At 36.6% G+C, this 15,489-nt stretch overlaps 1 protein-coding gene across 6 annotated transcripts in view; it reads left to right on the top strand.

Annotated features, from left to right (window-relative positions):
• The window catches only part of ROS1 (ROS proto-oncogene 1, receptor tyrosine kinase), a 112,115-nt gene that overhangs the window by 81,551 nt on the left and 15,075 nt on the right, over positions 1-15,489 (top strand). For all 6 annotated transcript variants that reach the window (XM_039871067.1, XM_039871049.1, XM_039871073.1 and 3 more), the window contains 8 exons: positions 132-215; positions 3,126-3,261; positions 4,411-4,573; positions 5,905-5,969; positions 6,951-7,080; positions 12,747-12,844; positions 13,081-13,284; positions 14,334-14,468. In XM_039871067.1, coding sequence (XP_039727001.1) covers positions 132-215; positions 3,126-3,261; positions 4,411-4,573; positions 5,905-5,969; positions 6,951-7,080; positions 12,747-12,844; positions 13,081-13,284; positions 14,334-14,468 — 1,015 coding nt within the window. The remainder of the gene's footprint in view (positions 1-131; positions 216-3,125; positions 3,262-4,410; positions 4,574-5,904; positions 5,970-6,950; positions 7,081-12,746; positions 12,845-13,080; positions 13,285-14,333; positions 14,469-15,489) is intronic.

Genomic DNA, 15,489 nt, shown 5'->3' with positions numbered 1-15,489 from the left:
ATTATTTCAAGTTATATGGCTTAACTGGCTTGCAAAAATCTTTTAGGAGCTAGTTCTGGTATATCTGGCAGATCTCTGGGACTATCTAGCTTTATTTTGTGAATTAATTTTTTTCTCATTTATTTTATTAGATGGTTTTTGGATACCAGAAACAAGCTTTATACTATCTATTATAATTGGAATATTTCTGGTTGTTATAATGCCATTGATCTTTGGTGAGTAATATCGATTTTTAAAAATGGGTAGTAAAATGTTTACTTGATTATACTAATTGATTTATCTCTTAGTTTATGTAATCTCTCACATGAAATAAATTTATAAAATTCACAATGTTACCTTTGGCTATACTTTCTTAACCATTATCTTTTGTGAATTGTTTTCTAGATTTAGGGATAATTATTTTCTGAACAATATATCTGTATTTACATTTTGTGGTATACTTTAGATTAAACTGCTTATAAGGACACTGACTTTAACTTTCTTTAAAACAGAATTTGTTTATGATTGGCTATGTCACAAGTGTTTTGTGGCTTGTAGTTTGAAATAAATTTTAAAAAATTACTCTGGGTATAAAAAAAAAAGTGTAGGATTAATAGGAGACCAGTGACAGTCCTTGGTTGGAATAGTTTGAGTCTCTAGGCAGACAGCCTGAATTGGAATGAGCAGGGCCTCTATTGCAGAAGATCCATTTCTGGCTTGTAGGATTCACTCTCACTTTTAGATGTCTGACTTGCTTATCTCAAATCTCTGTTCATTTATAAATGACCATGAAAGCAGAAGAATAAAGTTAGGTAGATAGAAAACTATCTTTTTTCCACTATTCATTTTATGGTAATATGCTTATCCTAAAACTCTTTTTTAAAAAAATCATTTTAATGATGAAAAAATACAGTGATAATCTCAAAAGAATTGGTCAGATATTGGGCCTGCAGGGTAATTATGGTGATCATAAATCCTGGTTCATTCCTATTGTTTCAGCATAAACATTGATATCACGTTCTTTCAGACCTAAAATGTCCTGGTTTGGATTATAAAATGTATGGTTGCCCTATTAACATTATAAGTCTCTGACGAGCTGAAATATTATAAGAAAGGCATGATTTTTACCAGAAAAGAAAACTCACACACATATTCAGAAAATTATGGCTTATTTTTTCAAAAATAAGGAAAAGTCACAAACAAAGTTGAACTCTCTCAGGATAAAAGAAACCAATATTTTGTTCAGTGTTCTAAATCTTTATTCTTTTCCCAAACGAACTGGAGTCATGAGCTATTGGAGAGCACATTGAAAATTGACTTGAGATTTGTTTTCACATATTCTTCCCAGATAATATATGGAACTCCAGCAAACTTGGAAAGCTAAAAATTTTAGCTGACTCTGCCAGGGAGTCTACGTATTGCACAGCTGATGTTTGTGCCACTAAGCCAGCCCCTCCAGAATTACACATATGACTGCAGTATATTTGGAAATTGGCATATAGGCTTGACTGCTTGTCTGCTTTCCTACTGGGAAGAAGTATTACATGAAGAATCTTTCATCTGACCTTTGCCTGCCTACTTGTACATCACCATTGTTTAAACCCTAACTCTAGTGGATGAACATGAGATAATCTCAGACAACCTATTGTGCTTTCAAGACATCTTATGGATATCTGACTTTCTCAGGACTTAAAGGTCTTTATTCTATTTGGAACTCACAGATTTTTGAGTATAGCTAAGCTAATCTGGTTATTTGCTTTTGTAGCAGTGCATGTGGTTTTATTAATAGGAGTGTGTAAGTGCATGAGAAAAGACTGAATTCTTAAAATAATGGAAAGTAGAAATTGTCTTAAAATTTGTATTGTGCTGAGAGCTCTCCTCAGTCTGATATTTATGAATATAAAGTCGAATCAAGTGTTTAAAAATAAGCATTGACATCCTTTGCTTTGGTGAGTGGTCATATCTAATGTGCAACATTAGCCATATGCTGAGAGCAGAGGGAATGATAGAGTGTAAAACATGATTGCTGACCTAGCAAACTTGCCATTTAATTCAAGAAGTAAGACTGATCTGTGTGAAAAGACAAATAATGAAATATGTGCTACCCAGTAAAAGGCAACGGTAATCGAATTACATATGATAGTGACAGAGTGCTCACTGAGAGCCACAATTAGCCTTATAAGTTCAGAAAGAAGAGGTTGCAGAGGTCTCAGAAGGCATCACTGAAGATGGGAGGGAAGGGTGCTTAACCTGTGCCTTTAAAAACTAAGAAGGTTACTGAGAACATTTCAGGTTTGAGAAATTGCATTAGCAAAAATACTTAAGATCTTTCCTTGTGTGGTCCCTCAGATGGAATTTCACTTGACTAAAACTCTAACTTGTTGAGTACAGAAGCTACTATGGAATAAATTTCAGATTTTCATGATCATTTCACAAAGCATCCTTGCTGTTTTCAGCTTTTGAGCCAATATTCTTGCATAGATGGATCACCTTATTGACATAATTGTACTTTAATCTTCAAAAATATCATTTATTTTTATGATTATAAAAATAATATCCACTCATTACATGAAGAATATAATACAAATCACCCACAACTAGGGAAACAACTGCTAAAATTTGACGGGTTTCATTCCAATAATTTTTCTCTGTATTCGTATATATGAATATGAGCAACAATAGATATGTGCTCTTGTATTTTGCATTTTTTAAAAGGCATGCCATTTTATTGAAAGCATTCCTCAGGTCTACTGAGAAGTATAACTTGGGCATATCTGGACTCAGAAATGAATTTGTTTCACTAATAATTATTATGCAAGTGTGTTTTGGTTTATTTTGACCCTGGTTCATGGGTGATTTTGAGAAGCTGTGATGTTAAGATGCTTCAACTTGTTTATAAGAGCAATAAGAAATATATGAAACTACTCTGAAACTGAGATGAAAAGTGAGATGGTATAAATTATGTGTTTTTATATAGCTTTGTACCTAGACTTAATTAGTTTTTCTATTATGGGCATATTTTTCAATCAAATTCTGTTGTACCAATAATGTTCTTATATATAAATGCTTAAAATGTACTGTTAACATTTTCTAAAGGGAAAAGGAAGCAGTGCTTTATTTGCAAATTATGTCTTTTTTCTTTGTAGTCTGGCATAGAAGACTAAAGAATCAAAAAACTCCCAAGGAAAGGCTGACAGTTCTCATAAACGAAGACAAAGAATTGGCTGAGCTGCGAGGTCTGGCAGCTGGAGTAGGACTGGCTAACGCCTGCTATGCAATACAGTGCGTGACTAGGGCCATCGTCATGGGGCATGTAGACGAAGAGTGGGCAGGGGTATCCTGGTTTATGCCCATTAGTCTAGCACAATTATTAATAATACACCCTTCCACTCTCAGATGTGACCTGGGATGGATGGCAAATGACGTGGGTATCCTATCCTAAGGAAAACAAGCAAAAATCAATTGTTTTCCAGTGTTTTATCATGTAGTTCAAAAATAAATGAAACAAGGATTTAAATACTATGTCGAAGAGAGTAGATAGTAACATGATTGGTTCAGATGGAAGCAACTGGAAGAGAGGAATTTCAAAGGTCTTGTGTGTTTTCTATTAAGGCAATTTAATTCTGTTTTCAGAAGTTGTATGGGGATTACCTCAAAAAACTCTTTAAGCTAGATCAGTTTTGAATTTCTGTTGTCATCATGACTAAAGAAAACATTTAAATGTCTTTTTATATGATACACTATATTCTCGTCTATACAAAAAGGAATTATGTAGTCATAGGTCTTGGAATTTATAATACAAGACATAAAAATAAAGGATTTGACGTAGACACAGGGGTGGTCTAAATTAGCTATTTAGAGGTGACTTTTCCTTGAGAAAATACTCAGCCCATCTGACATTCAAGATTCTCTTTTAAACATTCAAAGGTTTTAAAGCAGAAGGATTTTTTTCACCTTATAATATTAAAAGTAAAAGGCTTGGCTTTTTAAAAGTTAACCTGATAGTGATGGAGTTGGTTTTTGTGGTCATAGGAAATTTTTTTTACATAAGAAATCAGATGTGTGAAATAGTTAAAATAAAAGCTTTTTAGCTCATATATCCAGATGTATTTATGACTAGTTTGCAATAGCTGTTTACACCATAGGTAACCTAAAGAAATTAATAATTGATAACTTTAACAAAAGAAGCTATAGTAGAAGATCTTGAGGCAATGCAAGCACAGGCATGTGTCTATCAAAATGAAGGTGCTAGAAGCTAAGCGACATGGTCTGTTTGGTTTTGGGGATAGAAAGAAATATTCTGAATGATAGAATAGGGAGGAATAGGAATTCAAAATTTCATGTCACTGTATCACCTAGAATGTACTAAAGCGTAGCAAGCCATGTAAATCATATGTTTTTTGGGAGACCAAAAATATTCTTATTTTCTAGTACTCTTCCGACCCAAGAGGAGATTGAAAGTCTTCCTGCGTTCCCTCGGGAAAAACTGACTCTGCGTCTCTTATTGGGAAGTGGTGCCTTTGGAGAAGTGTATGAAGGGACAGCAGTAGACATCTTAGGAGTTGGAAGTGGAGAAACCAAAGTAGCAGTGAAGGTAATGTGGATCTTTTAACTCTTTGACATGTTATGTCAGCATGTTTACCTTGATTTACATAGAAGAAGGAACTGGCAGAAGGTAGGAGCCTGTCCATGGCTACAGAAATCACTATGTTTTTCTTCCATTTCCTACATAAGCTCTGTAATTAATAGTAACCTCTTTGATTACTAATTAGTTAAGACCCAGCAGACAGTTTCTGCTCTTCAAATATAATAAAGATGGGGTTGTTAAGCACATTCTCAAGGTACTAGGAATAGGGCAGATTGTAAATATTTTAGGCTTGCTGGCCATATCATGTCATTTGCAACTATGCAACTCTACTATTGGAGTGCAAAAGTGCCATAGTCTTGTAAACCAATGATTGTGGTTATGTTCCAGGTAAATTTTACTTATGAAAACTGAAATTTGAATTTCATATAATTTTCATGTGTAATGAAATATCATTCTTTTTTATACTTTTTCCAACCATTCGAAACTACACAATTATTCATCGTGGTATATTTAATGTCATTTTAAGGAAGCGCTGGATATACTCTCAGATTTTTGTAAAATTTTCTTTTGATTGAGGGATGATGAGTCTTTTATGTAATTGAGCAATATCTTGCTCAAAGCTTGTTAGGAATTTATTACTCTAAGGGTATGCTATACAACCAGAAAAGTTGGCAAAATTCTCTCAACTGGTTTAAATAAGTGTTTCTTTTTCTCACATAACAAGATGACTGCTGGCTTCAGGGCTGTCAGGTCAGAGCCATTATATCTGAAATTCTTTTGACTTTGTGCATGTGTGTTGCCTCATGGTCCCAAGATGGTTTTCAAAGAATCTGGCATCGCATCTTCATACAGGCCAGAGAATTCATTGACCAGAACTGAGCCTTATTTGCAAGAGAGGCTGGAGAATTGTGGAACACGATTTTCATGATTACCTTAAATCAATGATCTGAGAGTGGGTACCTTGTCTTTAAGAAACAGATTAGGGTATTGTTAACAAGGAAGCAGGAGAAAATAGATATTAGGTAGAAAACTGAAAAATTAAGAAATTTGCCTATATGCCAAATTTGTTCTCCTTTTAAAATTTCTACATTTTAGAGAGACTTTGTGTAAATATTACTAGATCTTTTATCTATCAGATTTTCCTACTTAAATACTTTCATTAACAAGAGCTAACTTTTGAATAGGCTTGCAGAACACATGCACATGCATTATCCATTATCTGTTTCGAGCTTTCAGGGTAGATATTACAAAACGAAACAAAGATTGTCTCCATTAACCCACTGAGCTCACAGGAATGTCTGCTCTACTGATTCCCAGCTTTCTTTTACATTGCACAGACTTTGAAGAAGGGCTCCACAGACCAGGAGAAGATTGAATTCCTGAAGGAGGCACATCTGATGAGGTATCAGGGCAGCTCTGAAATGATTCTTGCTTGGTATGGGCGGGAAACTTTTACAGCTGACTGGTGGATTTTCAACATTCAAAATGACTTGACGTAACAGATCTTGCCCAAAATGAACATGGTTGAAGTTTAAACAGAAACATGTCTGTAGTGACAAGTATTCTATGGAAGCTAGTCTTCTGAGCCTGGGCATAGGTAGTGCTTAGGCAAAACATTTTTCTTTCTTAACAAAACAAAAGGAAACAAACAGCAACAACATTCATTACAAGGTTTAATAAAATTAAATTTGCACCAGAAAAAAAGAAGTGTGTTTTGTAAAGCTGTTCAGCTTTAAATATACTTATGTTCTAACTGTGTAATAATGGGTAGTAGACCAAGTATGAGAGAATTCTCCTAAGTACAGTAATATCAATGAAAATATCCCTTGTCTTAATAACTTATCTCAAGGTTAAAGTCAGTTGATGACCATGAAAATGGCTCAAAGGCATCGTAAAGGGAAGACCCAGGCAGTAGTCAATGAGGTCCCAAGCTGTGTTATTAGATCAGGGCTTACTTGCTTCTGACTTCTTGAGAAAACAGTTGTAGCCAAACCTGCTTGTCTGAATTGTTTCTTAAAAAAAAAAAAGAGAGAATATCTCATACTTGTGATGATCCAAAATATAGTTTTCAACTATCTTTTGAAGAAGGACGTTAGTTAAAATTACTCTCTTTTTCAAAATATAAAATAATATAAATGTGATTTCTTCTAAAACTCACCCTACTCTATCTGTATGCATTGGCCACTAGGGGTTGCCGTATTACCTTTGTAAGGCAAACACACAAACCAACGCTTGGAAAAGGCAGCTTTCATTTATTAGAGAAAAAAAAAATCATTTGTTTTGACAGAAACTATAGATAAGCAATTGCTCTATTCCACAAAGGCCCTCAGATAGGACTTCTATCGCTGTCATGTCATCCCGCCTGTCTTTTTCCACCTTTTAGCAAGTTTAATCATCCCAACATTCTGAAGCAGCTTGGAGTTTGCCTGCTAAATGAACCCCAATACATTATCCTGGAACTGATGGAAGGAGGAGACCTTCTCACCTATTTGCGTAAAGCCCGGATGAAAGCGGTAGGAAACGGGGTCCACAGTATTGGTTTTGTAATGCAAATGCCCTGTAATGTCCTATTAATTTTTTTTAAATCCAGTTTTTGGCCAATGATAGAACCTTAGAAAACTTTCTTGGAAAGAATTCTTAGATTTCCTTCATGTTGGATTAGAACAATTAGCACCCTGGACTAATGTCTAGAATTTTCTGGTTATTTGAGCCTATTTTCAGTATTTTACAGGAAAATAGGTCCCTCACTGCCAGAAACATGTTTTCTGGAGAACAGAGATTATGTGGCATTGGAAAAGGCACATCCTTCTTTGTAGTGAATCTATATGTATCTCAAATTGATATTTCCAGCCCTATGTCTTTACTGAGTACTAGACTTTATGTCCCTACCAGTTGACATATCTGTTTGGATTTTAATAGGCAGCTCATACTTAATTGAGGCAAAACAAAACTTGATTTCATACATCCTTTCCCAAGCCATCCATTCAATTCCTTGCTCTTTTCCTACAGCCACACTAATAGTTCCTGACAGCTCCACAGTTCTGCTGACAAAATGCAGCTCCAAATCCATTCTCTGTTTTCTTCCCAGTGTCTAGAGCAGTGCCTGGCACAGTGGACACTGGAAGTACTGTGGAATGAGTGCCAGGGGGTGACAGCACCTGGAGGAACGGACTTTATTCATTAGATGAGAAACATATGAGACAAAACAAGTAACTAAAATTTAAATCTGTAGTTTAAAAAAATGGTTTTCGTTTCTATTGAATTACACAGTAGGTAGCTAAAAAATTTAAATGTATGACAAGGTTTATAGTGTTTTTCATTATCTCATCCCAAATGCTATTTAATCCCCACATATCAGGCATCAACACATTTCTCATGATACTTACTTCTAGGTTTCTAAATGAATACTCTGCTTATACTGCATATTAATTTGTCAATCCTGGGGGAAATCTATTACCTGCCTACTATAAAAAATGAAGATTTAACTCTCCTAGACTTATTCATTTACCAGCCCAAACCCCACCAGCTCTACACACAGAAAAACTTTGTTTCTCCCATCCTCTGACTGTACCACAATTTTCAGATAAATCAATATTGCAGGTTTACATTACTTTGACTGTGTAATTATTATTTGTAGCCAAATTACTCAAATGCTATGATTGTGTTTTTTTCCTTAGGATAGTTTAATAAGTGTTTCTTCCACCCCCTCCCCCCCCCATTTAGTTTTCTATATACCTAAACTTCCTAACTCTTTTCTCAATATGGTTAAATATATCAGATAATCTAGCACCAAACATTTTTTTCTTGGGCACTTCCAACCTTGGGCCAATACGGGTGCTTGTTCTCTGGGCTGTCTACACAGCTATGATACAAGGAGTTTCCTTCACATTTACCCTGGTAATTTCCACGTTGGACCTTTGTTTCCTCTATTCTATGATTTTAAGGAGGGGGGGGGGTCCTTTTTTCCCACCCCCTTTCTCTCTTTGAGAAAATGTGCTTTATTCTTCCCTCCCACTGGATTAATAATTTGGCTGATTCTAGGTTGAAAACCCCCTTTCTTCAACAATAAATCCATGACATTTATGTTTTCTAGCTTTTACAATTGTCATTTTGATTCCTGGACTTATGATCAGAGACCTGCTTTTTGCCCCTCCTCTTTGGAAAACTTGAGGAACCTCTCCTTATCTATGGTACTTTTCACCCATCTCAACACTCACCCGGGAAAAAACGTTCTTTTCTGCTCCAGAAATTTTTTTTCATATGAGTTCTTTGATAGTAAATAAAACACTTTGTTCCTTAAAATTTCCTTGTTCTAGAAACCCTATTAGTTAGATAATGGACTGCTTGCTTTGCTTTATCCTTTTGTTATATTAGCTGTTCTCTCTTATTTTCCAACTGTCCTTTTGCTCTCAATTCTGGTAGATTTTCTGTTTTATAGAACTTAAAATTTTAATTTCATACAGACTTGTTCTTTTGACCACATCTTAAAATTATTTTCTGTTTTTTATTTCATTCATGCAAAATCTTTTCTTATTTTTCTTATTTCGCTAGGATACTAATTTGTAGTTTTTAAAAGTAGTTAATTTTCTTTCTGCATTGTCCTAATTTCCTTTCTTCTTTGTTCTGGGATCTGTTTGTAATATGGGAATTTCTCAAATGTTGGGTAATTCTTCATATTTAATAGTAAGGCCTAAGGAGCTGACTAGAACCTATGTGGTCTTCATATTTAATAGTAAGGTCTAAGGAGCTGACTAGAACCTATGTGGCTGTGACAGCTTCCTTTTGGTTGTCAGGTCGGACCCTGCTGTTCCATTGTGGGTCCCCTCATGACAGCATTGGATGTCTTCCCTAGCATATGCCAGAAAGCAACCTGCTGGTTTCCTGACTGGGCAGTAGAGCCTAAGCCTCAGTTCAGGGAGTCAAGATGCTGAAGGGGGCTGGAGGTCTCAAGGCTCAGCACATGCATACTCATTTAGTTCCCCTCTCCATTTTCAGCACAGTGCCTTAATATGACTGGTATCTTTGAATATGGTGCCGCTCTGTGTGTGTGTGTGTGTGTGTGTGTGTGTGTGTGTGTGTGTGTGTGTTTCTGTGTTCCATGCACATGTGCCTGTTTCCTGCAGAGGAAAGCCTCCTGCCGTGGTGGGGAGATCTAGGATTTAGTCACCCCTTAAAATAAACTTCTAAACATTCCTCTTGCTTTCAGTCCTGCCACTCCCCCTACATTCAGAGATACTTGCTACCTCCAATTCCAGAGCCTTTATGGGGTTCTGTAGTGAAAACAGCTTAATCCTTATCTTCTCCCTCTGCAGGCGGTCAGCTTTCACTTCTGTTGGCTCCTCTGAATTCCCACTTCTCCATCTGCTTTCCCTCTTCCAAAATGTTTCATTGTGCTATACCTAATCTTCTGATCTATTTGTATTGTGAGATTATAAAAACTTCCCTTCTACTGTCATTTCAGTAAGGTTTGGGGAGAGAGTGAAACCGTGAAACCAAAAATGCATCAGTCCTTCATCTTTAATAAGAAAATTTATCTGTAGTTTTTTTGTTTTTTTTTTTTGAGGAGAGAAGATGAAGATAGACTAAAAGAAAACATAGATCTGCTTTTTGCAAATTATTCCTATTCATCCAGGGTCCTGATGATTATAATAATTACTTCTCAAGTGCACTTCAGTTCTTCTACTGCTTTTCCTGCCACCTGTGCAGGACAGTTTCCGTGCTTCATCTCCGTCATTCTGGTCATACAGGACAGGGTGCTATTAGGTGCCGAGTGCCAGAATTAAGGTTCAGGGACCTTAGCGGAACACCACAGGCTCTGAGCCCTCATCATGCACAGTTCATTTGGCCATCCATCTCTCCACTGAAAGGGCTCAGAGCAGCGTTCTAGCAGAATCACAAACGTCCTTCTTATCCCTATGCTGGGACTGTATTGTTGGGTTGACTGCATAGAAATTGACTGCAACTAGGCCCATAAACCTTATTCTATTCTTGCATTCTCAGGGTCTCAGTTTCTGCATCTGTAAAATGGGATATCAAATCAAAAACTCCCTCAAGAGTTTTCTAAGACTATATTAAGGCACAGAAAGTAAAAACAAAGTAAAAACAAACAAAACCAAGCTATTGAAATAATACAAATACATATCCAGAAACAATTGAATTCATCAAATATTTGCTCAGTGTTTATTGCACAACTGTGAAGGATGTGGCTCTTGCTCTCAAGAAACTTGCCACATGGTGGGGAGGGAAGTCACATATTAATAACCTCATTTATGGTGGAAAGTGGGAGGGCCCATTAGAATAGAGTAGAGAATATACTACTGAAGCATAGAGGAGAGAGAAATTTCCACCTGAGAAGTCTTGGGAAGGCTTCATGGAGGAGACATAACCAAGGCGGGAGACAGAACAGTCTCTGAAACTACACCCACATGAGTCATGGAAGGCTCTGACCAGGGACAGACCCGAATGGAAATTCAGTGTGTCTGGAGGGTTTAGCAAAAGATGATAGATGGTAGCCCAGGGCAGCATCTGGAGTGGAGGTAGTACAACAAGGGGTGATGAAATGTCCTAACAGACTGTCACAGGGGCTTTTGGGAGTAAGCGATAGAGATCCAGGCAAGCAGGCAGGCAAGCAGTCAGGCAGCATTCTGAAACAGGGCGCTAACCGCTAGACTAAAGTTCAGGAGCAAGATTCTCTGTGAAGAGAGTCCTTACAAGTAGGGTAGGTTTTGTTAAGAGCAAAGCAGAGTTTCATTCACAGAGGAACCAGTAAACCAGCTGGGATACCTGGCAGGTACTCAGACCCAGACTGTGAGACATCTAGTGGACTTGAATAGGGTTGCAGGGGACTGATTCTTGGAAGCAAGGTCTAGCCTAGTAATCAGACCTCAGTGTGGTTGAGCAGAACCATGGCAGTGTTGAATCCCAGATATCAGAAATCTTCCTACTTGAAGGACAAGGCATGAGCTTGCTAGGGGAGGCAGAGGGAGCAGCACTTAAGAGTACTTGTCTATGAGGAATTGAGGGATTTCAAGATTGGGAATCATTATGGATGCTCAGTGAAAGATGTGGATGTAAATCAAGGATGAGGAGGGCATTCCAGGAAACAATGATAGCAGGAATATAGAAGAGAAGCTGAGATATTCAGAGAAAGTATAAAACCCCACAAGTTCCCAGTGTGAGAGAAGCACAGATGGTGAGAAAAGAAACAATGAGAAATAAATGGATATGAGGAGAGGTTGGTGCAGCCTGGGGCTGCCGTAGGGGTTGTACTCAGGACTCTGTAATCGACCTTACCAGCAGTGGGTTGTAATGAAAGGCACTAATTAAAGCACAGGAGGCTGGAGACATGGGAAGTTTGAGATGAGTCAGGGATGATAAAGGCCTGAACCAGGGTAATTGCAGGGAAATGGCGAGGGACAGACAGTATGTAAATGTAGCTTCCTGGCAGGAACTTTGAATTTTTACCATATGGTTCTAATAAAAGCTTCAACTGGCATTTTTCATGTAAAGATCATTCTAGCCAGTACAGGTTCAGTTTATTTGTGCTGGATTTCTTACATAAGTGGAGTAATCTGTCACCTTGAAATAGTGTCTGTATTGCTGACAATTTATATGGGGTTCATATGAGGAATGAACCCATGGTCATGACTAATATTATAGTGTGACATTGAGCCAAAGACTAAACTAGCTAGCATTGATTAAATTATCATTATTACTGCTTATGAGAGCAGTTGTTGTTTATTAAGTGGCTTTTATATACCAGCAAGATTACATATCTTATCTCAAATCCTACACAATCAGGATTATTATTTCCATTTTACCTGTGAGAAAGTTGAGTTAATAAAGCAAAATAAGCAAGTTCATACAACAAGTAAGTAGCAGAATTGAGTTTCAAATCTTGGTCTCTCTGAACTAATACCCTGAGATCTTTCCAACAAAGATCCCATACCGCCTCTGCTTACTAAATATTTATGTACATTTGGGCAGAAAGCATATAAGTTTAGTTCTCTTCCTCTTTGCTTGAATTATTGTAACCATAACTAAAAATTCCTTTAAAACAATATATATGTATGAGTGTGTGTACATGTGCAAATATGGAGGCATTTATTTATATATGTGTGTATAGTGTGTGTATTTTGTGCAAACTGGAGAAGTACCTATAATCTTTTATTTCTTACAGTTTCATGGTCCTTTACTCACCTTAGTTGACCTTGTAGACCTGTGTGTAGATATTTCAAAAGGCTGTGTCTACTTGGAGCAGCTGCACTTCATTCACAGGTACAGTGATATCCTGGATACAAAGTTTTTATGGATATTGGCACAATAATCATCTGTAGTTTAGGTAAAACATACAAGATAATTAAACATTTTCATTCTTTCAAAATAACAACAATTTCTGTAAAAATTCTCTCTTTTATAGACATACTAGTACAATTTGTCTGATCTCTGGAACATCATCATGTTTATTATTATTATTATATTATTATTATTATTAAATATAGCTTCTGTTGTAGGGATCTGGCAGCTCGGAATTGCCTCGTCTCTGTGAAAGACTACAGCAGCCCATCACGGATAGTGAAGATTGGGGACTTTGGACTTGCGAGGGACATCTATAAAAATGATTACTATAGAAAGAGAGGAGAAGGTCTGCTCCCTGTTCGGTGGATGGCTCCAGAAAGTTTGATAGATGGAATCTTCACGACTCAGTCTGATGTGTGGTGAGCTTAACAGGATACAGAGAAACGTGGGAAGAACCATCTCATGTCAGAGCCAAAAGGGATCTTCAAAGGTTATCGAATCCTGTTTTTTATGTGAGAAAACAGAAGACCAGAGAGGTTTTGATTTGCCTTAAGTAAAGTAAAAGCTGGTGGCTAAGGTGGGACTATTCCTGGGTCTCAGAAGTTTAGAGACTTCTCCCCAATCAGTTTTGATCCTTTATCTTACTAGTGTATATGAAATACCTACATTTACTTCAGGTATTTTATTATTCTCCCAAAGTGTAGAGGCTATGACTAATAGAAATTGGTACCTATGAATTAATGTCCAAGTATGTGTCCAGATGCCAGCTATTTTGGGATGTTTGATCATTAATTTATAAGTAGACTTTAAATCATGAATCTTGAAAAGATTAGGACATGGAGGAGGTTTAGATAACTTTTTATTATTTGAATAGAGCTCATCATTTTTGCTTGTTGACCCCAAACTTTGATTAGAGCTGCTCAAAATGTAAAGATTTGTTCAATAATGGTTGCGCTGAACTGGCCCTAGGCAAAATGGGTGATGAAATAAAATTAGTTCTTCAGTGCTGCCAGTTTTTATTCATGCCTTCGCTAAGTTTACTAGCACTCAAACTCAGAAAAAAACAAAACAAAACTGTGAAATGCTTTCTTACTCACTCCTAAGTAAGTGTGTCTACATACTGACACCATAAAAGCCTTGGATAATGGAGGTCTGCAGTTCAGGTTCAGCCAGGGAAGAGAAGCAACATTGTGTGTGTGTGTGTGTGTGTGTGTGTGTGTGTGTGTGTGTGTGTGTGTGTGTCTTGTGGCGTCTTTGATGTCCCACTAAGTGTTGCTAGTAGGCAGTTGCTTTTTTCTACTTTTTCTTGGGGTCAACTTGCTTTTAAGTCTCCCAGTTGCCTTTGATAGGGCCAATAATGCCTATCACAAAATAGACCCCCATAGTCCCAGGAACATTACGTTGGAGAAACTGCTGTAAACACGACATTTGTAATAAGTATAATTAAAGCAAACTCTAATATCCTTAGGTCTTTTGGAATTCTAATTTGGGAGATTTTAACTCTTGGTCATCAGCCTTATCCAGCTCATTCCAACCTTGATGTTTTAAATTATGTGCAAACAGGAGGGAGACTGGAGCCACCGAGACATTGTCCTGATGATCTGTAAGTTAATTATGTTAACATAAGCACCCGCCCCCCCCCAAAAAAAAGTACATATGCAATCTTGTGCCTCATAGGTAGAGTATTTAAAAATAAAAACTGGAATTTATATATTTTTATATCATACATGAAATATAAATGGATTGTGACAATTTACTAAATACATGATGGTTTCTTTTTAGTTATATGTACACATGATATTTTACTTCAGAAACAATATTGGAAGAGTAGAATGTATTTTTATTCCTGGTTAAGTGAATTCTAATAAATAAAATTCTTTGTGTGTGTGTATGTATGTGTATGGTGTGTGTATGTGTATGTGTATGTGTGTATATCATTTTATTTTGGAAGATCTGACTCTAATCTGCAAATTAAAAGATCCTATTAAATAAGAATACATTGTTTAGAAGTTGGACTGATATAGCCAATATTGGGATATAGTACTACTAAAAATGATATAGGTTGTTAGCTGTTTATGAGCTTAACATGAAGTGACTTAGTATAAGTGACTATCAAATTGATTCTGGCCACTATTGAATTCTAACAAATTCATGATCCTCAAAAAGTTGGTGATTTTGATCGAATTATAAAAGAAAAACAAGCCAAGTTATTTTGCTAAGTACTAATCTACCTTCTTTGAATAATGGAAAATTATTAAGTCTTGAAACTTTTTCCAAGAGGTGTTTTACCCAAGAAGTTTCTAAAAGAACATACAAGCAACAAGCATAAATGCCTTTATTATGTGCATGATACCATACTAAGGACTATCTGATATAAAGAGCTGTTTAAACCAGGGCCATGGCTCTTCAGCATCTCAGAATGTGTTTTGAAAGAAAAGACACACACATGGAGCAGCTGGATAACAAGCCAACATGTAATAATGTGCTAAACTGTGTGGTACAGACAAGTGCAAAAGGAATTAGCAGTATGCGGATACACACCATGGTTCTACTGCCTTGACTGTGCTGTGTTATTTAGAGGATTATTCAGACCGGAGCCAAAAGATGATTAAGATCTGGGCACC

Source organism: Pteropus medius, unplaced genomic scaffold, assembly GCF_902729225.1.
Source record: "Pteropus medius unplaced genomic scaffold, Ma_sr-lr_union100, whole genome shotgun sequence".
Taxonomy (NCBI): Eukaryota; Metazoa; Chordata; class Mammalia; order Chiroptera; family Pteropodidae; genus Pteropus; species Pteropus medius.
The sequence above is the reverse complement of the archived record's forward strand: the minus strand, read 5'-3'. Positions and strand labels throughout refer to the sequence as shown.